The sequence below is a fragment of the Heloderma suspectum genome, chromosome 4 (genome assembly GCF_057233095.1).
Source record: "Heloderma suspectum isolate Gila_16-S chromosome 4, 16-S_ref, whole genome shotgun sequence".
NCBI classification, from domain to species: Eukaryota; Metazoa; Chordata; class Lepidosauria; order Squamata; family Helodermatidae; genus Heloderma; species Heloderma suspectum.
This window is the reverse complement of record NC_139461.1, coordinates 241,006,646-241,033,969: the sequence shown is the minus strand read 5'-3', so window position 1 is coordinate 241,033,969 and position 27,324 is coordinate 241,006,646. Positions and strand designations below refer to the sequence as shown.

Sequence of the window (27,324 nt, the reverse complement as noted above, 5' to 3'; positions counted from 1 at the left end):
GGGGGGATAAAGCATCAAATCTTGCTGTCCGCCACTCCAGTTTGGCTTGAATGTGAAAAATCCAGGATGCCACCACAAGTGGTTTATCTGAATGGATTCTGAATGAGCTAGTCTTCCTTTGCTCCAGTGCACCAGTCTTTGTTTTCTATTGTAACATTTAGGCCCTGGTTCATCTCAACTATATCCTGTTGCTGCAGAGTGAAATGTGTAAACAAATGTCATATTGCTGCTTCCTACTCATCTGCCCCTGCTAGAGTTACCTTTGTGATGTCATTATCCTATGTTTGTGACCTCAAATTACTATCTCCATGGGAATGGACTGTCTTGTTAACAAACACCGGATTAATGACCATGCTAAATGAGTCAGAGATGGGGAGGTAACATTGCCTGTTGCTTTAGGTGCAACATTGTTTTTGTCAGTTTCTGAAAGTCTGCTTAAGTCAAAGTTTGAGACCCCCCAAGTGTAACAATGCTTTTATCTTCATCCAGTGCCCTCAGTTTAATTGGGGGTAGGGGGACAAGGATCAGCTCTGGTGCGCTTTAGATCGCCCAGCTATGTGATAGGTGCCTTATCTGTGTGCAGATCCTCCCCTACACTCCATGAGAAAAAAAGCATCACATTCAAGCCAAGCATCACATTCCCCCTCTCATTCATACATACACAGGTATCCATCTCTCACTCCAAGCAGTTGTAGGGGAAGAGCGGTAGCTCAGTGGTAGAGCTCCTGCTTTGCATGCAGAAGGTCCCAGACTCAATCCTCAGCATCTCCAGGTAGGGCTAGAAAAAGATCCTGCCTGAAACCCTGGATTGCTGCTGCCGGTCAGTATGGATAGTACTGGGCTAGATGGACCAAGGATCTGACTCAGTACAAGGCAGCTTCACTGTGTTTCACAGTAAAGAGCAAAAAGGGTGACACTCAGCCCCAAAGGCTGCCAATTCCTGCTCTAGAGGCAGCTAGGATTTGCAGGGGGGACTCTTTTCTGGAACCAATTACCTAGGGAGTTAGTGGGCTCTCCCACACTGGAGGCATTCAAGATGAAGTTGGACAGCCATCTGCCAGGGATGCTTTGACTGAGATTCCTGCATTGAGCAGGGGGTTGGACTCGATAGTCTTATAGGCCCCTTCCAACCCTACTATTCTATGATTCTATACATGATTCTATAAGATTGGGAGAACATTTAAATAACCGTTACCATGTAGTTGGTGCCCAAGTTCATAAGTCTTTCCCATAGTATTGGCACCATGCCAGGAGGGGTGATGGCTGGTTCTGTGGGAAAGACGCATATGGATGGAGTCACTTAAATGTTCTCCCAGTTGCATGGGAGCTGCTCAGGGATAAGCAGCTCCTATGTGGCTGGGATAATGGCTATACACAGCAAGCATTATGTATTGTTGCTGAAAACAATTGGCTGGAGTTAGGGGTGTTTTACTCATTCTTCCTTGGCATGAACCAAGTTATGTTGTAGGCTGTAGTAATTCCAGTGGTTAATTTCTAAAAGGAGGAGTACTTTATAATCCATGGTTTATGAGCCTCAAACAATTGTCTGAGGGCAATTGTAACAGTACTACTCCATCTCTAAGTACTGGGTTCTTGTATTAAAGAAGAACCCAGAAGAGGAATCCATATCCTCTGCCCTGGAAACTCTGTCCCTAATCCTAGATGTAGGTAAATAGGCTGTGGCAAGGAACTTGCTCATGTTCAGAAGCACTCTTTGTTGTTACTTCACTTGGTCTAGGGCCGAGTTCTGCCACTAAAACCAGGCTCTGGGATTGAACCCTGACCCGAGCGGTTCTTTTGACCACTTTACTTACATTTCTGATCTAGCTGGAGTAGTTATTCTTCCCATCATTCTGTAGTGCAACACGCAAAATTTGCTCCTCATCCCACACAAGGGCAAGCTGGCACATTGCACCTTGCCTCCCATTATATATCCCCAGATGTATAACACGGGGTCCCCATGGCTAGAGTCTCTGTGACAGAGGCAATGATGGAGGTTTCTGAAGAGGCACATTTTTTAGATTTCTCCAGGAATAGCTGGAGTGCCGCTGGGGAGCTTGGCCTTTGTTCATCAAGCCCAAGTGTACAAACTGGTTTTTCCAGCCACTTGGAGACATCTGGCAATTGCTTAAAGAAACAGCGGCCCTGTTCTGTCTTTTTCAATTCGGCCACTTTTCAGTTTAGAAGATTGTTTTTACCTTGTTTTACATTTTGCACCATCTCTGCTTTTCTTCACTCCCAAGCAATCTCTTCTCTGCAATAAGAGTAGAGTGAAATAGTTTTCTAGTTGGCCTCCCTCCCAGAGTACGGTTGAAAGGAAGGGGACAGGGCAGGCAGCTTGCACCTACCTTTTAAAGTGTGGTTGGGGAGAGGGAAGCCTAGATTAATTGGCTGTAATGCAAGCAGCTCATTTGCTTCAAGGCCTGTCTTGATCAGGGATGCTTGCTTGGAAAGGAACTACTTGATCTCTGAACCCCACCTGTGCTTATCCTCTGTCTTTTTGGTGTAGAAGAAAGCTTGCCGCAACCCAGTGCTCTGCCACAGATAGGGCCTTGGATGTAAGACTTTTCTCTTGTGCCCAGTAGAGTTCCCAGTCTGTTCGCAGTAAACTCAGGTGGTCTGTAAAGTAACAATAATGACAGCACCATTTGCTCAAGGCAGTGGCTGAAGAGGGTCTGTGAGTTTCCATCCCCACAGGGCATTGTTCTCCATTTCAGTTTATATCTGCAACAGTTGCTGTCCATTATGATATCTGAGCCAAAGTTGGCCCTTTGGTATCTTGAATGACAAACCCTTACCTTACAAATAATTTTGGGTAATGAAATGAAAATGCAGTTGTATATACTTGTGGTCTTAGTTTCTTGCCCATCCCGATTTAATGATATATCAAATAATTGAATTAAAAATGTTCTGGATTTTTAAAAAGAAAATACTGCCTTGTTGTAAGGTCTTCATCTTTAGTCTTGTGACAGAAACCTTGTGCACAGCATTGTGGCCAATCTCTGCTTCACATGTAAGTCTTTTGGTACTTGCATTTTAAGAAACAACTGTAGAATATCACAAAGGAAATATAGGCATTCCCTTTAGGAGCACTTTGCTATGTGCATGTCATAGACATGTGCTAGATGGGCCATATGCTAAAAAGATGCACATTCTTGGCCATCGTTTACCTGTTGCTTATGCATGTTATAAGTATGCAAGTAAGGATAAATAATTTAGTCAGTGCACAAATAATTTATCTGCTGTAATTTTAAGTGATCTTGCTCTCGCAAGCAGCAGCTTCAGTTTCACAAATCCTTAATGCATTTTAATTTCTGTTCTCTTCACACATAAGGGCCTAGTCACACAGTATGTTTCCCTCCTCCCTGGTAATCAGTCCCAACCTTCCTTGGGCCTGCACACATGGAGGAAGGTAGCACATGTACTGATGATCATAGATGTGGGGAAAGTGCCTCTTCAATTATGGGAATTGCTGCTGGCCTTACCAGAGAACACCCAGTTGATGTGTTACATTTCTCCATCTTAGCCTTCCCCAACCTGGTGCCCTCCAGATGTGTTGGACTTCAACTCCCATCATCCCCTGGGAATAATCCACTCCGGAACTGTGTTTCCATGTGTGCATACATGTCGAGCAATGCACCCCTTTCTAGGGTGTGTGTGTATGTGTACTGTCTAAATAACAGAGAGGGTGACCCTGGAATATCCTTCCATGACGACACCGAGAGAATTCCTTTCTGTGAGCAATGCATGTTGGTACATAAAAGGGTGTGCAAACAATACAGAGGCTGGATGCACCATCCAGAACAATAATAAAATAAACTCCCGCCCTGACTGTGTTTAAATGGGCCTTAAAGACCTGGATGTTCCAGTCTGCTTTTAAATGGATGCCCATTTTTATTTTATAGATCAGCATTTTTACTGATGTTGCTGTTTTTAAAATGTTTTGTGTTGCTGTTTTAATTATTTTATATTTTATTGTTTTAAAATATATACCTTGTAAACCACCCAGAGGCGGCTTTACCTTATGGTATAAAAGTAATTGAAATAAATACCATCTGAAATAATAAAAAGGATACCTAAGACTGTTTGGTGTTCTGCAAATGCAGCCTGGTCTTGTAGAATATTTTGGCTGCTAGTGCTTAAAATTCTTCCTACAAAATCCAATCAGGCCCTCAGTGCTTGTTATGAATACACCATGCTCTGTACCAAAAGCCCTAGCAATGGACCGCTAAAGCCTTCTCTTGTAGCAAGAGCTGCGGGTGCTTAAGCTGCGGGTGTTTCTTGTCTAGATTGATCTTGGAGAGACATTCCTTCTGAAGCCTTCCAAGCTTGGGTGGGTCAGTGGGCGAGTAGGAGCAGAGGGGCTTCTAGAAGGTCAAAGATAGCTTCATTTCAAGGCAGGTGCTAGAAGTAGAATGCCTCAGGAATCCCAGAACACTGACTAGGCGAGCCGACCGCCTACGATAAATGGGTCATACTTGGCTAACGAGTGAGCCAGTTACTGACACAGGCACTGATCTCCCAGCTGCTGTAAAGAGTGACTGAGGGGAAGGAAGGGGAGAGCTGTGACCTGTGGTAACCTATAGCACTTGAACAGTGGCCAGTGTGCAAGAGGGGAGAGAGACAGCAGAGGGTCTGGTCCGTGTATGGCAAAGGGGCACTTCTTTCTCCTCTGCTGGGCAAGGGAGCTTAGCTACGCACATGGGAGGCTGCGCACTTGCCCCAGACAGCAGGTGTAACTTGAGTTGCGCTCGGCCAGGGCTGGTATGCTGCTGAGTGCTGATTGGCTGGAAGGTTGCCCCACTAGGTTATTTTTAACAGAGCTGTCCAACTGGTTCACGTGGTGGTGTCAGGGAAGAGGAATTTGGGGAATGTAGTAATTTGGAGGAGGACGTGCCCTCCGAGAGGGAATGGCACAGCCTCTGGTGAATCACGGGACCAGAACAGCTGAACAGAGTCAGGTCTGCAGTGCCTGCCGGTACCAGAGAGAGAGACAGTTAGCCACAGCAGGTGCTGTAGAGGGGGGGAAATCCATGGATGGAGGGAGCTTCTCAATCGTCTCTACATTTACGAGCACAATTAGTAACAAGTGCCGTGAAGAGAGAGGATTTGCTGAAGATTTTTCTGCTACTGCTGCTACTGTTTTTGTTTGTTTTAAACCCTAATTGTATGTCACTTCTAATTTGTAAAGTGCTTTACACTCTTCAGCATGTTCATTTACTAGGCAACCTCACAGGGTTGTTGCAATTCCCTTTTAGGGACAAACTACGTGTTATACAGGAGAGGCATATAATAGTCTCCAAAGGGTGGCAGGAGCTGCTGCTGCTCTTTCCATGAAAAGTAGCCATGGGAGGCTGGCAGTTTGATCTGAGGAGCATGGGAGGGGAAAGGCTTGCTTAACACTTTCCCCGCTTGCCATTTGTTCACTCCAAATCGTGTCATCCAGCTGCTTTTCTGCCCATGGGGGAAAACAGTATAGGTACCTGGATCTCCAAGCAACTCCCTCCCAATATTTATCTGCTCTCAGTTTAGAACTCTTAAAAACACAAGAGCCCTGCTGGATCAGACCAAAGACCAATCTAGTCCAGTATTGTTCCCATTGTGGCCAAGCACATGCCTATGGGAAGCCCACAAGCAGGACAAGTCAGGTTGCTACACACATCTCCCATGTAACATCTAGTTTGCCTCTTACACATGGAGAAACTAAGGGATTGTGACTTGACCTGCCTAAGCAAATATATCTAATCCTTTACAGAAGCAGGACCTCCCATACTCAAATCCTTCTGTCTGTCCACTTCTCAACTGTGATTTATAGCAGCCAGGACATTACACAGAAGTAAATGTACAACTGTAAGCACATCCATGAGGAACTTTCCTTATTGAAAACTGAGCATAAGTCTGATTTATTGGCAAAAGAAAATGGCATGGTGGTTGCAGGCTTACACCCCTGACATATGTTCATTCTTACCTATCTTTTAATTTTTTTGATAAATTTTTATCCTGCCTTTCTACCAAATGGTTCTCATTGTTTGGGTAGATTATGCCTGATCTTGACAGTTACCCAAGGCTGTGTGCCTAATTAATTAATTAAATTCTATATCACCTTTCAGCAGAGTTTTTAGGGCAGAACAAGGTAAAATTACAAATAAAACAAGAACACATTAAAATAATTAATACATTAAGTACATTTAAAAGCCTGGGAAATTAAAAATGTCTGCTGCTGCTAGGAAAGCCTTGGGGAGGTGGTGGTGGGGATTCTACAACAGGACACTGTTGCTTACGTAGTAATTGCAGTTATTTCTCTTGTCATTGAAGTACTGTTTGAATGTAATATACACCTGTGTGCTGTGAAGAGAGACTGGCACCCTTTCGTTCTACCCACCTATCCATATATATTGATATGGACTAGAAACTTTTAATTTTACACTGAATGGTACATAATGGCTAGTCTGGTTCAGAACAATGATCTGTCTAGTCTTTCTTCCTGACACTGGCTTCTCTGGTGTTTCATAGCTGGCTTGAGGCTATGGTGATAAGATAGGGCAAAAATCCTTGAAATAAATCCAAGAAACAAAAATCTGTGGCATCATTTTGTAGCTTGTAACTTAGAGGCAACCTGAATAAGAAATTGTATTCTCTGTTGCCTAATAGACACCAATGGTTTTATCAATCATCGGCTCATGATCTGCATGGTAAAATAACAACGTCTGGCACCCTTGCAAGTCATCGGTTGGTTTCAATGAAGGTATTTGATGAATTCTTTTGCCCTCATTAGAATTAGCCCTCAACATTTTACTTCCCTTAGAGCCAGATGGTTGCAACTGATGTATTTCAGATGAAGTCTTTGGAAGCATTTTGCCTGGGTATAACAGGAAGGAAAGGGTGTCGACACTAGGACGCTTGAACTGGGGGCCCTAGCTATAGGAACCTAGCATGTTACTCTCGGCACCACTCATGCTAGTTGGTTTATTAATTATTTGTTATACATTTTATAAACCACTCCACATCAAAAGATATTAGAGCAGTGTACAATAAACTAAAACACAGTTTAATTTATTTTTGGGAGAAGGAGCTTACTAGACCATTCTCTGCTGTGCTTTAGCACCACCACTGCAAATGGCCAGAGGGTGGTATTGCAACTAGGTTCTCAACAGCCTCCTCCAGGTGACAAACAGGGGGTAATGGATTCTATCTGACCCTAGCCTCAGTCTGAACAACTAATTTCTTGGGCACAGATTGAACTGCTCTTGGACTGCCCATAATGATATGGGTTTTCTGGAAAATGTTGAGATGGAAACATTTCTGGAAAATGTTCCAGTGCCCTTAACCTACTGGGGTGTGATTTAGCATGTTTCTGATTTAGATTAGATGCAAAGGTTGACTACCACTACCCCAGGCTGGTTCCAGAGTAATAGTGAAGATATATTTTGCTCCAGGGGTCATGGAGCCTATGTTGCCTATATTCAAGGTGCATGTCAGAATATGAGTTTGACTGGGAAGAGTATCATAGAATCATAGAATAGTAGGGTTGGAAGGGGCCTACAGGGCCATCGAGTCCAACCCCCTGCTCAATGCAGGAATCCAAGTCAGAGCATCCCTGACAGATGGCTCTCCAGCCTCGTCTTGAATGCCTCCAGTGTGGGAGACCCCACCACCTCCCTAGATTGAAGCCTCTAATTCTGACCATTGTTGTAAACCTCAATGTAGCTGTTTGCTATCCTGCCACTGCTGCTCTGGCAAGCCTAGCAGCTATGATGAAAAACATAGACCCAGTTTGCATGTCACGGCAGCAAATCGTGGGTTATTTAACCCACAATTTGCAGGGACACTCACTGTGCACTGTGCTTCGACTTTTAATTTGCATGGGGGTTGTTTAGTCCCTAAACAACCCCAGCGGTCTAGGTTCTCACATCAAACTTACAACCTCCAACTGGAGGTTGTTCACAGAAAGTGGAAGCAGCTTGCGTATGGCGTCCCCACGTTTTGCCACTGTGACATGCAAACTGGCCCATAGAGTTCGGAGCATCATTGTCGGGGGTGGCAAGCAGTAGCGGCCAGGGAGCTCTCCCAGCTTCCCTGTAGTCCTACTGTCCCCTTTCCCACACTAGTCAAAACTTGGGGGAAGCATTAGAGACATTAGCAGCATGGATGGATGAAAGATGATTGCTACTGCTGTCGTGGTAAAGTTCGTCGCCCTTCTTCTTTCCATCCTACGCTCCACCAGCGCAGTATCCAAATAGATGTCACACCTATGAGATACAATATACAGTGAACTGTCAATATTGTAATCCATCCAACCAGTGCAAGAATCAATTAATAAACTAAGGCTACAATTCTGTACCCACTTACCTGGGAGTAAAATCCATTGAACTCAGTAGAACTTACTTCTGAGTAGACATGCATAGGATTGTTCAGAATAAGATTTAAAAGTGAACATCAGCCAAGACAAGTACTATTAGACCATTAGTTCATGAACTCATTCACCAATAAATATTTTTAGTCAGTTAGTTAAACAGTTGTTAGTAAAATAAACTTCAGAAATCTGTCAATGCAGAGTTGTGTTTCTAAATCTCTCAGATTTGCCATCTCAGAAACCAGTTACACCTGCAGAGAAGTACAGTCTCCTATTTACACATATACCCAGTTCCCAATCAAGCTGTCAATGATTGCCTCATCTCTCCTTCTTTAAGACAACCCATCTGTTGAAGAACTGATGGATTATTGTGCACGAGCAGGAGACAGCAGGCATGCTGCCTGCAGTGCACCCATCTCTTCTGCTTTTACCCCACAACCCATGATCAGCCCCTTTGTAGGTTGTGGAGCGTGATGTCTGCACCCAGACCACTGAGTTGTTTAGCGATGGGTTGTTGTTACATGGGAGAGTCGCATACCAAAAGGACAACTATTGTGTGTTATCCTAAAGTATGCACAGGGCAGCATGTGCTGGCAGTGCTGCCATGAGCAGTTACAACAGTGAACTTAGTTCTGAGCAAGGATGTGTCCAGCCCACAACAACCCGGGATGAATTCTGCAGAAAGGAAAGCTGCCTCCTTGTCACCCCTCCCAAAGAGGGAAAGGGAATGAATAGTCCTGTGATGCAGCAAATCAGGTCTGTGGGGAGAACAAGCAAACAGTCTAGCCAGCAAAGAGCCAAGGCAAACTCAGTTTCTTGCACACCTTTCTTTTTTTAACTTACTAGCCATGCCATTTCCCTCTCCTCTGTGTTATATCAAAAATAAGATTTATATAGGAAAGCAGGATAAACATTCAGTTGTATGTAAAACAAATACTGAAAGAAATAGAAATGGCATTTTATCTAGAAGTCAGTAAGATACTGACTGGTATAAGCCAGGAGGCAAAATTTCTATAGACAAAATGCAGAAGTCTATAAAAGTTAGAAAAAGTGTTTTAGAAAGCTAAGTTCTTTTCTCTCAAGTGGTGGGCATGCAGTTTGTAACCATGGAAACAATGATTTAGTCAGCACAGGAACTGGACATCCTGAGTCAATTAAATCACTTCCCCCTCTGAAAAGAAGCGTTTCTTTGATCTAGTGTGATGTCAGATCCCACGTGGTCTTCTAGTTAAGGATCACCCAATAAATATACATATGAAATACAGGGAGGTAAGCAAGAGGGAAAAAAAGAAGCTAATTGCATGCTGCTTAGCAAAATTAGCTGCATCTCCAGGTTCTTTATATAGCTGTTTATCAGGATGGCTTCAGGTCATGGCTGGCCATCCTCTGTCCATGCATGGTAGCATACCTGGGCTTCTGCTACAGGAGGGCTTGTAAACATAATGGTGGCATAGAGTGAGCCTTAAACTGCCCGCTTAAATTTGCCATGCTGGATTGTAGCCTGCTGTGGCTCAATAAACTAGAGCTTGGGTCTCCAACTTGGGACCTGTGGGAACCAATGAGCCCGTGGACACCTCTCTTGGCATCCACCAGGTTCCCTTTCCCTCCTGATTTTTATTTTTTTAAAGATTTTTTTAAAAAAGATTTTTAATTTCTTTAAAAAAATAGCTGGGAGGCTGGCTGCAAAGTAAAGTGTCGCACCATCTTTATTTCCAAGAATGCTTATGGGCCCCAAAGAGGCATTCTTAGAAAATACAAATTGTGGGTGGCTGCAGCCTAGCACTTTGTTTTGAAACATGCCCAGCCACCCAGAAAAAAAGAAAAAGGTAAACTTGAGGGGTGGCAGGGAGCATCCTGGAGGGCTAGAGGGGGATGTTTGACCTGGGTTCTGTGTGTGTGTACTGTGTGTGTGTGTACTGTGTGTTTTGTCCAGCTGGTGTGTGTGATGTGTGGTTTGCTTGGTTTTTGAGTGTTGTGTGTGTGTGTGTTCCTTTGAGCAACACCAGTTTGCTTCTGTGAAAGTGGTATTTTGTTGTGCTTTGTGGGGGCAAATATGTGATCTGGCATTTCAGGCTCAGATCCCACCTCTGCCTTGTTACTTGTCTCTGAACCTCATCAGTTTGCCTTCTGGGAAATGGGTGTTGGAGCAGAAAACTGTGCATTCAAAGGAGTGGTTTTGTTTTGGAGTTCAGACCCTACCTCTGTCTTGTATGTGGCTCTTGGGCAAGTTACATTTCTTTTAGTCTCATTAGTTTGCCTCTGGGAAATGAGTATTTTGTGACTGACCATGCCCACAATGGCAGCCATTTTATGAATGGGTAAGACCCCCCCCCCATGGTAGCTATTTTGTGACCCCACTGACCCAAAAGGATTGGAGCCCCCTGGACTAGATGCACAACTATATGTGGGCTAAGGAGCTGTACACACTCAAGCAACACAATCTCATACTCTGGAATTGATTTGGGCCACCTTTGCCCTTTACAACGAGTCAGCGGGGGTTTTTTTAGCATACAGTTGGACACACAAAGTTGTTTGGGGGGGAATTGTGCTGTTGGAAAGCTGACAGATGTTATTATGCACATATGTTTATTAAGACTTACATGACAATGTCAGGGATGGCATGTAACACAAATTATATAAGGGTAGAATGCCCTCAGTTTCCATACCTAAAGCAAATTGCCCAGAGTGTATTAAAACAAACTCTTCATTTTGACCAAACCTCCTCTTCTTCACCCTCATCTTTAGGCAGGTAACACTTCATTGCATCCTTGTAAATACTCTTAAAGTACTCCTGTTCTCGTGCTTTATGTCCATCTTGTACCCTATGTTCCTTCTTCTGCAACCAGTGGAAACATTTGCTCTGGGATCTCAGCCAGACAATGGTGGCATATTATAATAGATGTACAGATGTAAGTTTTCTGTTTCTACAGAAGGTCAGGGCCTTTTTTGACTTATGAGTGCAACTCTTGCACTTATGAGTCTCTCGATGTTGGTGCTATAGGGTTTGGTAGCGAGTAAGCAGGCGATCATAGCAATGTTTTTGTAATTTGGTGACCCTACGAAGAATATGAGTTTGTCTCTCAAAGCCATGGCACACACACTCTCAATATATATCTTCCCCAACCTACACTGCTCCCCCCAAAGAAAGCATAACTGATGGGTTGATACACACACACACATACACCAAGTATAATTGCGGTGACTAGGACGTGCTGGATTTAATAAAATGGGTATCGTCACTGGAAAATATATTGAAGGTTCTGTTTATATTTACTATTGCGTTATACTAGGGTGTAATGTGGGGGGGAGGCTCGTCACAAAATGGCTGCTCAAAAACTGCATAGTTGTTGCCTATAATAAGGAACTTGTGATGTTTTACAACACTCTAATTAGATCCAGAGCACTAATATTGAGATATCTGACTGCTTTTCAGTTTGTCTGGAGGCCTTGTACCTATTGGCCTACCTAGTTCAGTGTGCTGTTGCTGTTTTGATTGTTTTTATTAGTGCATCATTTTTTATTATGTGAGTTTTATTGTTGTATGCTGCCTTGGGAGGGCTCCTGCCCTGAAAGGCGGCCAAGAAATATTTAAAATAAATACAATAAATAAAGCTTTGCACTCTGTTGGGCCTAGTAGTTGAGGCCTTGTCTCGGACTCAGTCAGGCTGGGAGACTGTCTGAGCTCTTACTGCAGCTGCTATAACCTGAGAGAAGATTAGAAGGTTGGAGAAAGAAGGATGAAGAACCTGCAGGCCCTGCACAAAGAGCTGGAAAGAGAGTTGGGAGCCTGCATTGTGACATTTGTTTCTAAGCTGCTTGCTGAAAGAACTTGCTGTAACCATGGCTAGGTTCTGTTGAAGAGCTGAGTGAGGAGAAGTCATTGAAGGACTGAAGAGAATGGTAGCTACTGGAGACAGATTTTGGTAGTTCTTTGCTGGCTAGGACACGCATGTCAAGGTCTATGTCTTATTCTGTACAGGGATGCTTTTAGACAGGGACAGAGGGGGGAAGTGGTTATCCTGCTTTCTTTTAACCCATATGTGCACCTCTTACCCCTGAGCCCACAAACACCCAAACAAGAATACTATATGGTGCAAGGAGTCATCTTGTTTCCTCTGTGGGTTAATAGCAGCCAGTAATGAAAGTCTGCAGACCATATTAACTGCAATGTAAAATGGACCAGTTTACCCCAACCAGGGCTGGCTCCTGGTTTTTGAGTGCCCTTGGGCAAGACACTCTCAGTGGGCCCCCTCCTTCGGTGAGTCTACCTTCTCACTGCTATTATCACCAATTGTCATTGTTCTTCATTCTCTTTTTCGTCATTGCCGCCACTTGCTTGACAGACAGAGAGCTGATATACAAGTAGATAGTGGCATCTCCTCTTCCTTCTTACCACTACTGTTCTCTGGACCAGAGTGAGAATCAGGTGAAGAAGCAGGTTGCAGTGATGAAGAGGAGCTCTTGGCAGTGCCCAACAAAGCCTACCCTTGATGCCACCAGCTGAGTTGTGCTTAACAGGCAGTCTTGGTGAAAACTGAAGAAGATGGAAGCAGAAGGTTCAACTGTCTTAACAGTCACCAAAACAACCGCTCAGGCTGAAGATTTCATAATTGCCCTTATGGTTTCAATGTATTTGCATGGAAATTTATAACATCATGAGCATGCAAAAACCCTGCAGAAGCTTAAAAGTATTCAGGGATAGGGTGGCTACCTGCACTTCATCATCAAAAAAAGAAAAAGGGAGCACGTATCTCTTTAAAAAGGGGGGGGGAAGATTTTCATAATATTTACAGATGCTAATTTCTATGTATAGATGCACATTTTGAAATAATTACTATTTCATAGAATCATAGAACAGTAGGGTTGGAAGGGGCCTACAAGGCCATTGAGTCCAACCCCCTGCTCAATGCAGGAATCCAAGTCAGAGCATCCCTGACAGATGGCTGTCCAGCCTTGTCTTGAATGCCTCCAGCATGGGAGAGCCCACCACTTCCCTAGGGAATTGGTTCCATTGTCATATTGCTCTAACAGTCAGGAAGTTTTTCCTGATGTTCAGCCAGAATCTGGCTTCCTGTAACTTGAGCCCATTATTCCGTGTCCTGCACTCTGGGATGATCAAGAAGAGATCCTTGCCTTCCTCTCTGTTACAACCTTTCAAGTACTTGAAGAACTCTATCATATCTCCCCTCAGTCTTCTCTTCTCAAGGCTAAACATGCCCAGTTCTTTCAGTCTCTCCTCATAGGGCTTTGTTTCCAGTCCCCTGATCATCTTTGTTGCCATCCTCTGAACCCTCTCCAGTTTGTCTGCATTCTTCTTAAAGTGTGGTGCCCAGAACTGGACACAGTACTCCAGATGAGGCCTAACCAGTGCTGAGTAGAGGGGAACTAGTACTTCCTGGGATTTGGAAGCTATGCTTCTATTAATGCAGTCCAAAAGAGCATTTGCCTTTTTTGTAGCCACATCACATTGTTGGCTCATATTCAGCTTGTGAGCGACAACAGTTCCAAAATCCTTCTCGCTTGTAGTGTTGTTGAGCCACGTATCCCCCATCTTGTAACTGTGCATTTGGTTTCTTTTTCCTAGGTGCAGAACTTGGCATTTATCCCTATTAAATGTAATTCTGTTGTTTTCTGCCCAGCACTCCAGTCTATCCAGATCACTTTTAATTTTGTTTCTGTCTTCCAAAGTATTAGCTATCCTGCCCAATTTTGTGTCATCTGCAGATTTGATCAGCATTCCCTGCACCTCCTCCTCCAAGTCATTAATAAAAATGTTGAAGAGCACTGGGCCCAGGACTGAGCCCTGCGGTACCCCACTTGTTACCACTCCCCAGTTTGAGAAGGTACCATTGATAAGCACTCTTTGAGTCCGATTCTGTAGCCAACTGTGGATCCACCGGATCATTGTTTCATCTAGCCCACTTTGAGCTAGTTTGCTCATCAGGATATCATGGGGCACTTTGTTGAAAACTTTGCTGAAGTCGAGGTATATGATGTCTACAGTATTCCCACGGTCTACAAGGGAGGTTACTTGATCAAAAAATGAGATCAGATTCGTCTGGCAGGACTTGTTTTTGACTTGTTTTTATTTAAATAGAAATACAGTCTGCTGTCCAGTGCCAATTGTTGATAGGCGCCATCAAGGCCCCTGCTTCTCCCTTATGTGTGTAGTGTTGTTTTTAACTTTAAACCGGGCTTAGACTGGACAGGTCATCAAATAGAGTATGCCTTTAAATTGAAGACTGCCCTCTTTAAATTAGGACACATGGCCACCCTATGAATTATTGTGAACTTAGGAAGAAAAACAGTGTTTGAGAGGTTCCAGTTTTGGCAGCACAAGTTTGATGAGGCAGCAGGAATCGATAGATAACTTTGAACTAAGGCAGATTCATAAATGAATTATCACTGTACAAAAGATAAGAACGACTGACTTTTAAGGAGAAACCGCTACAAATACAGGGTGTAAGCAAGGAGCAAAGCAGATTTTGTGTTCGTTTGGTGCTTTGCGTATATGTGTTTGGGGTGTCTGACAGGGCATTTGTGTAGATGGAAAATCTGCTTTTAAAAACCCCCCACAGTAAGTGTGGTTATTTCAATATACAAGGGATAGTCTAATCTGGAAATCTTAACCATTTTGATCTAATAAATACTTGCCAGACTAAACATGGGTACTTTTAATACAGAATTGCTATGTTGCAAAGCCATGTTTTATATCTTTGTCATAGCTTCACCAAAAGAAGCACCAATATCTCAGCATATAAGACCGGGGCCCTCCAGACCCCCTTTCCCCCAAATGAATCTTTCTTAGTCCATAATGCATAAATGAGAGAAAAAGAGGAATATGGAGTACAATACTGTTGATCAAGATTCCAGGAGTGGTTCTTCAAGCTTTCATGGTAATTCTTTGAGCTCTATGCCTCCTTTTCCTCAATTGTGAATTAGTGTATGTGTGTATGAGAGTGAATACAGAAAATTTAAAGAAGGTATTTGCGAGTTGCACATAATGCTGCAGTAGGATAGGGCTCTCCAGGTGTTTTGGACTACAACTCCCATAATCCTTGACCATTGCCCATGTTGGCTGGGGCTGATGGAAGGTGTAGTCCAAAATACCAGGTTGCGTATCCCTGGCCTAGAACATAGGGACAGTTCCACGCAGATGCCGCTGCTTGTCCTTCCAGGATAGAAGGTTAGGGTGCTAAGACAAACAGGACCATGCTGATGCTGATAGGGTTTGTAAAGAGAACACCAACTCCTAAGAGATTTGTGGAGCTACTCTGCCCCCACCCCAGTCAGAGAGAGCAAGTCCTCTGGGGCCTGCTTTTTTCACCCATGTCAGGAACTATGCATATCAAGGGATATGCAGTGAGCCAGCTGGCTTTTATGATGAGGGCATTGTTACTCCAGTATATATCATTATTCTCTTTCCTTCTCACATGGTGCTGTTTGGCTCTGTAGCCCTACAGTGCAGAGCACCTGGCCTTGTCTGTTGAAGACCGGGATTGTGTGTGGGGTGTGGTGGTGGAGCGGGGGGAGAACGGCATGGGTGAGGGGTTGTGGTACGTCTTCATTTACAGAGAGAGGCCTGTTCTCAGAGCTAACATCCAGAATCTGCCCTAAAAGGAATACAGGGCATTGGCATCGCCAGAGCAATCACAGTTGCTTCAGCTTTCTAACTTTTTAAAAAGAGATCTTCTAAGTTAGCTGCAAGGGCACTTCAGCTAGCTCCAAGCACCACCATCTGGCCCATTAAAATAAATCTAGCGTGCTTCCCCCGCCCCATTCTCCCCCACCCCCACCACGCTCAGAGGGGAGGGGATGAGGGAAAAGAGAGCTCCCAGCTGCTCTGACGTTTGAATTTAGATTGGCCACAGCTGGCCTGTAAAATGTGGAGCAAAAGCTCTTCTGCTTCAAATTAAGATGCGGAGGTTGGGAAGTGCTGTTTTAAAAAAAAAACAGTGCCACTTAAAATACCCCATGGGGTTGTGTGTCCTGTCCAGTGTTGCAAAAATCAAACCCCACACTCTGAGGAATCTCCATGGCCTTGTCTTTTATAGCTAGTTGACCCCTGAAGTGTTATAACATTTTCTTGGAGTCGCTTTGGGAGGGCGAGCAGACTTTCCTTACAGATTCTGGAACAGAGCACATAATGCTTATGTGAGAGCTTCATGGTGGAATTGGGAAGAAGCATTCCAGGTTCTCAGCATGGTCCTCAGCTGTGGCCACTGACATTTGGGCCTCTCCCAGCATAATGGGAGCAGATCCTGTAACAGACACAAAGAGTGGTGGCTCCTCTGCTAGTTTTCTGGGTGTTCCGTGTTTGTGTCCTGTTTTCTGAGGGCATAATATACATGGTTCAGTTTCATGTTCCTTTGCCATCCCCTGTGGAGTTCTGTAGGTGTCTTGTTCAGTACTTAAACAGCCAGGGCCTCAGGCACAGCCTTTTCTGGCTACTGTGTTCATTTGGCCAACTGTTGTATTAGCAGCACCACCTTCTGGTAAAATACCATTAAGCTAGGAATCCCACTTTGGCTGTTTTCCAGACTAAGGATGCAAGGGAGGTGGTTCTGACTTCTCAGAGGGCGGCCTTTTGTATACTAGGAAGTGTGGGGGCAAGGCTCTAGCTTTCATCGTGTTTTCTATTTGCTTTCTTTGCTTTAGGACGCAATGAATTGATAGCAAGGTACATCAAGCTACGGACGGGGAAAACAAGGACAAGAAAACAGGTAAAAATGTACTTGGTGCTTTCCCCTGCTTAAAAAAAATGTGATAGGGAGGAATGAGGAAGAGGCCCTTTGAGGGCCTGCTGAAATCACATGTATGTGCATGTATGTTTCCATGTACATATATGTGTTCCACCGTAATAATTTGGTGTACCATTCAGGTGGATCATGGGCACCTGAGTTAGCAGAAATTATGCAGAGGAGACCTTTGACTTTAAGGCTGTATTTATGACCAAGTCACTAGGGTGCTTCCCCTTCACTGATGTAGTTTTCCAAACATACATGACAGTTGTCTGTCTCACATAAAATTTATGAGAATTATCATCTGTTTCATTTAATATTTTTGGATCTTTGGTTGGAAGCCAGTATATAAAGCCGTTATTGACAACTGCAACTCCCAAATCCCTTGCTTCGTTGCAAGCACACAAAATTGGCACTGGCTTTTAAAAGTCCTCCTTAAAGAATTAGGTGGAATTGGAGGAGTCCTACAACTTTGCATTGTTTCCCCAGATCCATTTATTATTCAACCTACCTGAGCCCTCATCCAGAATTCCTGCAGGGACTAGTCCCAGCTAGTTCTATTTTGACTGCACCACTAGCCTGAGAAGAATCCTGAAGCATAGGCACAGCATAATGAGCGATGCCACATAGCAGTGAAAGTGGTAGATGGCCAGAGTGAAAGGTTTTTATTTCAAAAGAAGAGTGGCCAATGAGGAAAATTATTCCCCCAGCAGTTGTTGCTTCCAGCTTTCCTCTTGGCAGTAGATGCTCCTTGAATCTGTAGAGGCTGAGGACATATATTACATGAGCACTTGTATCAAGCTAATTTCATTTTAGCTTTGTCCTTCACTGTCATGGCATGTGCGTGTGAGTGCGTGCGTGTGTGTTGCCCATACTACATGTGTTCTTCCTTCTCCTTGAATGTCAGGCTGGATTTTTTTTCTTAATAAATATTAAATTCACACAACTTCACTTTTCCTTACTAATGAACTTGGATGCAGTGTGTCCAAAACAAAAGGGAAGGAATCTGAATAACCTAGATTCTGGATCATGAAGCAGCTATGTTTTTAGTTCTTGTTAATAGATTAGATTAAAATGGTATCCAGGTGAATTGGTGCATGGCTCTATTGACTCAAATTCACAGGCATAAATAAAAAGAAAAAGACTGTAATAGTGAAAGAGGTGGGACAATGGCCAGGAAAAGAGACTTCAGTTTAATGAGACACAGGATTTTATGTCAGGAAAAAGTGGAATGCAGACCAGTAACAAATCATGGGCTGTGTTTCAGGCTTTACTCTCTCCTTGTGTAAATAAGGCAGCAGATTGCACAAAAAGCAGGCTGGAGGCAACCATTGGAGTTTAGATCATCTTTGTTGCTCTTTGAGTAAGGTGCAATGGTAGGTGTTCCTCTTGTAATAGACAACATTCCTGCTCTACAATCTACACAGCTTAAATTGAATTTAGAATTCATGGAGCAGTTGACAGTAGGTCAGTCCAAAACCTAATCTGGAACATCCCTCAAAGACGTATGGAAAACATAGTCTGTCTGTTATTTAGCTCCAGATCTGCCTATTTGTTGGTACATAACCTATATGCTGTGGTCTTGGGAAGAGTAATTGCAGAAATATCTGAAATCCTTGGATTGGCAATTGTACCTGCAACCAAGGATATGGCAAGATAGTTCTTCCTTGCATCCCTGCAGTCTTGAAACATGCAAGAGAAATGCAGGATGTTTAGGCTTCAGTGGTGGGCAATAGTAGGTTTCCATGTGGAACTCCCAGCTCTCATTAGCTACATTGCCTCGTATTGTATGACATATTGATGAAAGTTGTTGTATGGTGAGAGGGGTGATACATTCTCAATACTCATTTAGAAAGATCTCATCAGGGCGATACATTCTAAACATTCATTTACAAAAATCTCACCAGCTTTCCCTTCTTTGTCTCTGGATTGTTTCCTTCCTGAGTATGATGAAGTTGGAAATGTTAGGTCCATGTATGTGCTGGTCTCCCTCTAGATACTGGTACCTGCGGGGCTGGCTGAAAGTGAATCTAGTGGAATAAAGCTTTTAAGGAGCTTTATATTACATGTATCTACAGCTATTCTTCTCCCCCCCCCACCCATGTCCAAGCGTTGCTGCCCCTATGACTTTCTGGTGAAACTTTAGGCCATGGGTAACTGGAACAGGCTTATAACACTGTCCTAAATACATTTAATTGGATTGCAACCTGTGACCTGTAGGAGGAGTCCTTATGGCTGGCAAGGCATGTATAGCCCCGACTGTGGAAAAGAGCAGACTTAACTTGTCTTTTGCTATTGCCTGCCTTACTGAACCTCACCAGCAATGCTAATCGTTGGTATAGAATGAAGTCCATACAGAGGTAAAGAGGATAAATTAGAGTAGATGATTGCATATACAGTGAGGAAAAACCATACAAATTGGTGTAGTCTCTGGTCTTCTCATCTGTGTTCTCAAATTTGTAAAAGAGTGATTTCATCTTTCTGTGGATCGTTTGCATGATCCTGATTATGTTTTGATAATGTAGAACTATGCCTTGTAATTCCCACAAAGATTCTTTCTGGAGCCAGGTTTAAGCCAAATATGAACTAGTTTTCTGACCAAAATACTCATCCCTCAAAGTCATAGTTTCACAACTAATGACCGGGTTTGCGCTATTGCTGCAGCTCATTGTGGCTTATTTAAACCATGGTGTGCCATGGTGCACACAGGGACCATCCTGAATATTCAAGCCACGGCTTGTCATGTCATCCAAACCCAGGGACCAGGGTTATGCGATGGTTAAATTCACTGTGGTTTAAATAAGCCATGGTGGGCTATTTGATCATATGAACTGGCCTGCAGAAGTGGCTCAGGGCCTTGGACATACAAAGGCTGCCATATATTAGCTGTTGGTGGTTAATGGTAAAAAACAGCTGTGTAAATATGGTAGTGCCTTGCTCTTAAGGGGTCATGGAGGGAGACTCAGAGTTCTGTCTGAGGATACTTTCAAGCTTGTTTGTCTAAAATTGGGTTCCTTAATGTTTTAACAACTTCTGTGGCTGGAGAAGATGTGATTCACTGTGAGATAACCTGTGAGATGCTGATGGCAGTTATAACCCTACTCCTATATTTGCCTCAGTCTTCTTCTTTGAAGGCAGTTTTGCCTTCAAATTTATAGGTACTAGTATCCATGTTCTAAGAACCAATACACTAAGTTTTTTGAGAGCCTGAATGGAAACAATTTTCAGCATTGGATATTCCGGGGTATATGAAAGCTGTTGATGCAATTGTCTGATTAAATAAGTACGTCTGGGTTTGCATAGCTGTGGAGAGTTATGTGGTACAGACCTGAAGCAGCAAAATGTTATGTTGGAAGTAGCCCAAGTCCGAAGCCTGAGTGGTCCCTGAAACCAAGATGATCAGGAGTGTGTAGAAATCTCTAAAAGATGATCAGTATGAAGATGACAATACTAGATACTGGAGAATAAGCTATATTCTCAAATGATGTTTATTAGGGATAATACCCCCAAATGTTATACACATTGCATTCTGTGAGACTGTAGCATTCCTCCAATTGACCCTTTTGAGAGCTGATATTCCTCCTCTGGAACCTCAACTGGCTTGGAAGGCCAGTTTGTGTCACCTGGGTGCTTGAAGCACTGTTGTCACGCAGAACAATGTGGGATCATATCTTCATTCTGTTTGTGTTTTCCTTTTTGAATGGCTTGGTGGGGACTAGGTGTCCAGCCATATACAGGTTCTAGCTCGGAAGAAGGTGCGAGAGTACCAGGTTGGCATTAAGGTACGTCGGAGACCCTGCCCATGCGCCGTGGTGTGTGAGCATGGGCAGCCCCCTCTCCTTCCTCTCCTTTCCTCTGGTTGACGGCTCTGCTGTTTTTCCCCTCTCCTTCTGCTTTTCTCTCTGCAGGTCTCTAGCCACTTGCAGGTTCTAGCCAGACGGAAATCTCGTGAGATTCAGTCCAAGCTGAAGGTACGCGCTTCCCCGGCTTTCCCACCTTTGAGCCATGGCCATGCTGGCAACTAACATGCTGCGCTCTGTGGTTGCCGCTCTTTTCCTTTTATGTCTTTGCCCCCCTCCCTTTGTTCCTGGGACCAGACATTTTCAGAGTTCTGCTGAGGGATGAGAGAACAGGGAGGAAAATGTGATAGGATACCTCCTCTTGGCAAAATCCGGCTAGGACTGCCTCAAAAAAGTCTAATGCATTTTCTCCAAAACAGTGAAGTCATCCCAGGTTAGGAGCTAATTGCACTCAGGAGGGTGGGAGCAGTGCATTTCCAGTAACAACTGGAGTCCTCAGGTTGGTGGTATGGCAAGTGACAGCTCTAGATTTCTCCATGGGCATCTGCTGCTACTCCCCATCCCATCTGGTAGCCTTTAGTTTATCCCTCTGTGCAAGTGCTCCATTGTAGCCATAAGAATTGGGACCTTGCCTTAACCAGGGAAGCCATATAAGATTGGTGGTGGCCCTTGTTGTGGGCTGACACTAGTAAATTGCCAACACTGCTGAGTAATGACAATAGGTTCATGATGCACCCTTCTTCTTTGGTCTCCATATCACTGAGCTTTTCCACATGAGGCATTTATTGTGTGCTTGTCATTCTCATTCATGGGTTCTTTAGATGATGGCAGGACCCTCCAGTTTTGCTTCTGTTTTTTAAGTGGATTTTTGCAGGGGGTAGGGGGTTAGAATGGGGAGAAATGCAGTATTATTCGTGAAAGCGAAACAAACTGCATTTCCCCACTTGTGTTATTCTGCTATACCACAGCACCACCTAAAGGTTATGTAGCAGAAAAGCAGGAAAGAAAAAGCTCTTTGTGTAGCAGTTGAATCTCAATTCTGTGATGAAACCAAAAATAGATACAGCAGATTAACAGCCTTGTGTAGAAAAGCTCACTACTGGGTTAGTCAGAAGGTCAGAACCACAGCTCCAAAGCAGGATTGACCATTGAAGCAACAGATTAAAGCCGCAACTAAACAAAAAAGCATCTACCCCACCCCACCCCATTCCCTCAATTATTTTGGAAAGCCTTTTATATAGAAGAGTTTTTATACAAAAGCGATGTTATGGATGTACACAATATGATTGCTAGAGTATGTTTTATTAATAAGTAAGACTTCTGTATATTAAAAAAGCTGTCACTGTGTGCAGTGGAGGCCTAGGATAGTTTAACTTTATCTTAGCAGATAAAGGAACATGTGAGATCAGAGTCTCTATCTGTCATATGGACTGGAAATATGATAGAATATGGTAAGAATATTTTGCCAAGAAGGCCCATGTAATGAGATGAGCTGATTAAGATGGAGATGAATAGAGCCAGAAATGAGCATCTTTTTGCTTGTGCTGATTCAGGATGCTTGGAGCAAGATCATGGGACCAGGAGCCAAGGAAGTCGAGCAGGGATAAAACTGGAGAGCTTTTATCCTGTGATTGCCTTTCCTTTTCTTCTGTGGTTGGCTTCCCTTTTCTTCTTTCTTCTGTAACTGGAGATTGGCTAACCTTTCTTATAACCCGTTCCTCTGTGTGTTCTCTGTATTGTGTTTTGCTGAGTAAGGTGCCTGTAGAGGGCATATGAGGGGAGCGGGTGTCTTAAGGGAGGGTGAGAGGGGTATTTCGAACTGATGTTGGTTCTCTGTTCATTCTTGTTATTTGACATATGCATTGGAAAGTACCTAGAGATTCCAACCCTATGAACTGTGCAAACTGTTCAGTCCAAAATATCCTCCCTTCCCTTTCTAGAGTTCACAGAGGCAGCAGTTGCAGTAAACAGGTTAAAGAAGCCCATGGGTAGCATGTCTCCCCATCCTCTGCCCCCAAATAAAGAAGATCTTGGCTAGTCCACAAGCAGATTAAGTTGCTATATATGTATAGGCTAAAGCCCAGAATTCAATATGACTGAATAATAAAATCTCTTGCAGTTGAAGAGGAGCACAGAACGGTGAAAAGGGCCTTTAAAAGGCTCTAGCCTTGTAATCAGTAGCGAGTTTTATATGATAACCAGATGTAACTATAGAACACTTTTGAGTCCATCTTTATTCCGGTTTGTAGCTCATCTTTTACAAATGATAGTAAATACATTGCCTCAGAGTAAGGGTTGGAATGCCCATCAGTTGGCACCTATTAATGGACTATGGCCAATTTTTTTGTCAAATATTTCAAGAATGCCAGTGTGTAGGGGGCAGCTTACTTTTTTATTTCATTATGGTGCCAGCTGTTATCAAGGGCAGAAGTGAAGGCAGCTTGACCCCCTAGCTCTGAAGCACTCATCGGCAAACCTAGCCACATAACAAACCTTCTCTCACTGGCTACCTGCTGTAACTTCAGGCATGCCCAAAGAGGAACAGAAGCAGTCATCAGAGGCAAAAAACACTGCCTAGTGGATGGAGTAATCCCAGTTCAAATCTACACTCAGGCTGAAACTTATACCCACTTACATAGGAGTAAGCCCCACTGAACTCAATAAGACTGATTTCTAAGTAGGCATGCATACTTTTCACAGTCAGCCATAAAGCTCATTAGGTGCTTTTGGGCCATTCACAAACACTCAGCCAAATCTATCTTACAGGGCTGTTGTAAAGATGTAGTGTGGGACCTGTTGATGCCACCCTGAACTCATTGGAGTAAGGGCAGAATAAGACTGCAACGAAATACATAATTCATGGCCATTCTTTTGAAGTTACTGTTTCACAGCTATCCAGTTAGTTTCTTGTAATTAGCATAAGTATCAAAACTGTTGGTACTAATTTTGTAGCAACAGGTTTGATACCTAAACAAATATTTTTAAGAAACCCCAAACCTTGTTTTCATAAAGTTAATGCTTTAAAAATACTTGACCATTATTTGACCAGTCAAATGCCCAGCCCTACTCAGAGTCCAAAATTAATCATGTTGAAGCTTATCCTTGGGTGCAAAAGGGGTTCTAAAGAGATAATACTGGGGCTTGAGTGTGTAGCAGTTACATTTGCTTAATGGAATCACATAGCTAAGCCATTTTGTTCCTGATTGTGTATCTGGGGCTTTGTGTATTCTTATGCTGAAATAGTGGCTTCATAGCCTCTCCCATGACACCCTTGTCCATCCTACTGCTTTTCTATAAATTATTAAAACCACCCCCTAAAGCCACTATATGCTGAAGAATTAAAATGGGTCCTACCAGCAGGCTTACAATCTAATCAGAGATGAGACATATTAGAAAGGAAAGGCAGAATAACCAAGAAAAGCCAGGATGAAAAGATACATATATATATATTTGTGTGAGTGAGATTTTTATGGCTGCAGCTGCCCCATATCAGTTCTATATCAGTCAGAGCGTCCTTTGCCAAGCCCAGGAAATATCCAGCTTGGCTTCAGACATCACTAGTAACAAGCTAGTGCATTGGAAAGAATGCTCAGAAAATAGGCTCTCCATCTCTGACCGCTGTGCTGTTGCAAGCCTATCAGAGAGGACTTTTTAATTATATGTCCATACATTCTGCACTGTCCTTTCCACCACTCCAGTCCTGTATTGCAGAACCCCACTCAGCATCAGCCCAACACTGTTTCATGTCTCCAAACAGAGGGCCAAAAGGAGAGATGGTATTCATACCCAGTTTGCTACCTTAGTCTTTAAAGGGAGAGTCAGAGTTAAAAGGAAAAGAATGCAAAAGCTCTATTGGCCCAAGTAGTTACTTACATGCAGGCTCTGCAAGTTAGCTCCTCACAAGTACCAAAGAATAATTTAATTAAATGGGTAATTAACTCACTCCTCCTCTAGCACTCTTTCTATGACTGCTCTGAGTAATATATGCACACAGCCCAAGAAACCTAACTTGTTCATGTACCACAATACGTTTTTATCTATTCTGTATATTTTTGCTGGTACATGGCAGAAGAGTGAAGTGACCAGACCGGGTGCATTGTTTGCACAAGTATCTATGCAATCTGTGAAAGAATGTTATTATCCATGTCCAGACCTGGACCAGATTTGTAGAAGTGCAAAACAGAATAGTCTGCTCCAGTGTTTTTCTGGCTTCATGTGCATTCTCCTTGATTGGTAAATATGAAAAAGTTACCTATTGAGATGAGTTTCATCCACTCCTTTCTTTCTCATTCCCCTTGAGCCATGGGCCATAGATCACCACGTGGATATAATGGAAGAGATTACAGTAGAAATCAGCCTGACTCAGATGTAATTTGTTTACAAAATGAAGCTTGACATAGGAACAGAGGAAGCTGCCGTATACTGAGTCAGACCCTGGGTTCATCTAGCCCAGTACTGTCGATGCTGACTGGCAGCAGCAGCTCTCCAGGGTTTCAGGCAGGAGCTTTTCCAGCGCTACCTGGAGATACCAGAGATTGAACCTGGGACCTTCTGCATGCAAAACAGATGCTCTGCCACTGAACTACAGCTCCTTTTGACATCTTTTGTTACATTGAAGTCCCATTATATTGATAGCTGTTATGATTTATGCAGGCTCCCCACTCTTCATCTCAGTGCCCAATATGACAACCGAGGTACTAACCATATTTCTTTCTTTCTTTTCCCCCCTTTCACATAGGCTATGAACTTGGTAAGTGCAGCTCAGTTTTTGTCTCTCCCATCAATTCCCCATGGATAGGTACTGCCAAGGAAAAGATTTAGATGGCACAAATCCTTATGCTCCATAAAGACAAAAATGAGGTGCAAGGCTGCTAGAAGTGCAAAATTTCATAGCTGTCAATTATGTTCTGGGGAGTTTGAACACCAACCTGCATAAACACACTAGCATGGTTGCTTGTGCTCTGCTCTTTTGAGCTCCAGGTTTGTTGTACAGGTCTAAAGGATTGATTCTCCATGACTAGCAGGATCCCTTAAAAGTGCCGGGTGAGGGTGGGGGGAAATAGTCAAAATTCTAAGCTGTTTTGCGAAACAGCTTGCATGAATGGTTTAGTGCCAGTATATTGTGAGCCCAGGCGGAAAATGAGCAGTTTTAATGCAACTAACAAATGTTGTGTAAATTGACTTTTAATTCCAGATGAGTTCTACTTTTGTGAGCTCTCAAAATTTGGGTTAGTAACTCCTCTTTCTGTTTCTTTTCTGTCCTCTTTTGAAGGATCAGGTCTCGAAGGACAAGGCTCTGCAGAGTATGGCTTCCATGTCATCGGCACAGATCGTATCTGCCAGTGTCCTGCAGAACAAGCTCAGCCCCCCACCTCCACTCCCTCAGGCTGTCTTCTCTGCTGCTCCCAGGGTAGGAGATGCTCCTGTCTTTTTAGGAGGGTCAGGCTCAAAGGGATGACCTGGCAGTAAATGCTTCCATAGTGTCATCTGCTTTTCTTATGGAGAGTAGTGCTGGGTGTGGCACAAGCAGAAATGGTTCTAAAGAGAAGATTTAGTTACTTATTTAATGGTGTAATTCTAACCAATAGGTTTAGTTTGGAACATTTTAGACTGGGGTGGGCAACCTTTTTGGCCCCAATGGCTGCATGCAGTGCTGGGTGGTAGATCAGGGGCCATATATGAGTGCTTATGTGTACACGCATGCACACTCTTCCCTGTTGCCACACATCTTAGTATGCAGGGATGGGGAGGTTGAATCCTTCCTTCCCTGCCTGCAGAGATCAGGGGAAAGGATCAGGGGGCGGGGAGGTTAAAGCTTCCCCACTCCTACAATCCAGAGCCTGAGTGCTGTTTCCTCGCTGCTATTAGCGACGAGGAAACAACAATATCTGCAGTAGGATTGCTGGGTGGGGGTGCAGGGTCAGATTAAAGCCTCTCCTCACCCCCAGAAATCTCTCCCCACTCTCCAGTTGATAGCTGATAGGCTGGGCAGTGGGGAAAAGTGGGTGGGGCACCCCCTGGGGGCTCTATGGGCCACAGGTGGCCCATACATGTTTTAAACATACGTGCTCATTGTGTATTCCACACCCAACACACATCAGCTGTCCACCCCTCCCTTATTCTCCTTAAACGCATGTACACATATTTTACAAACCTGACACACATTTACCTTCAGCTCCTGCTGTGTTCACTTCACATATGGGAGCTCCCTCCAATCCCTTCATCTAATCTTTTTTATCTATACACAGCAACACCATGTTGTTGTTGCATATCTAACCCAACATTTCCCCTTAGTGGTTTACTGGAGAATGGAGAAGGGCACTGACTTCGTGAGAATCTCCCAGATGATCTAGCCGTACCTCTTCTCAGCCTTGTACTGGCAGTATTTTCAAGCTATACTACAGAAAATGTGTTAAGTAGGCTGGCACTT

The 27,324-nt window shown here is 43.6% G+C and overlaps 1 protein-coding gene across 9 annotated transcripts in view; it reads left to right on the top strand.

The window, feature by feature from the left end:
- TEAD3 (TEA domain transcription factor 3) overlaps positions 1 to 27,324 on the top strand; it is a 108,491-nt gene that overhangs the window by 68,656 nt on the left and 12,511 nt on the right. For 3 of the 9 annotated variants that reach the window (XM_084852913.1, XM_084852909.1, XM_084852914.1), the window contains exons 3-6: positions 17,012 to 17,076; positions 20,814 to 20,876; positions 25,633 to 25,644; positions 26,167 to 26,304. In XM_084852913.1, coding sequence (XP_084709039.1) covers positions 17,012 to 17,076; positions 20,814 to 20,876; positions 25,633 to 25,644; positions 26,167 to 26,304 — 278 coding nt within the window. Of the gene's footprint in view, positions 1 to 17,011; positions 17,077 to 20,813; positions 20,877 to 21,002; positions 21,066 to 25,632; positions 25,645 to 26,166; positions 26,305 to 27,324 lie in introns of all 9 variants that reach the window. The other 6 variants (XM_084852911.1, XM_084852910.1, XM_084852912.1 and 3 more) reach the window with 4 other exon arrangements.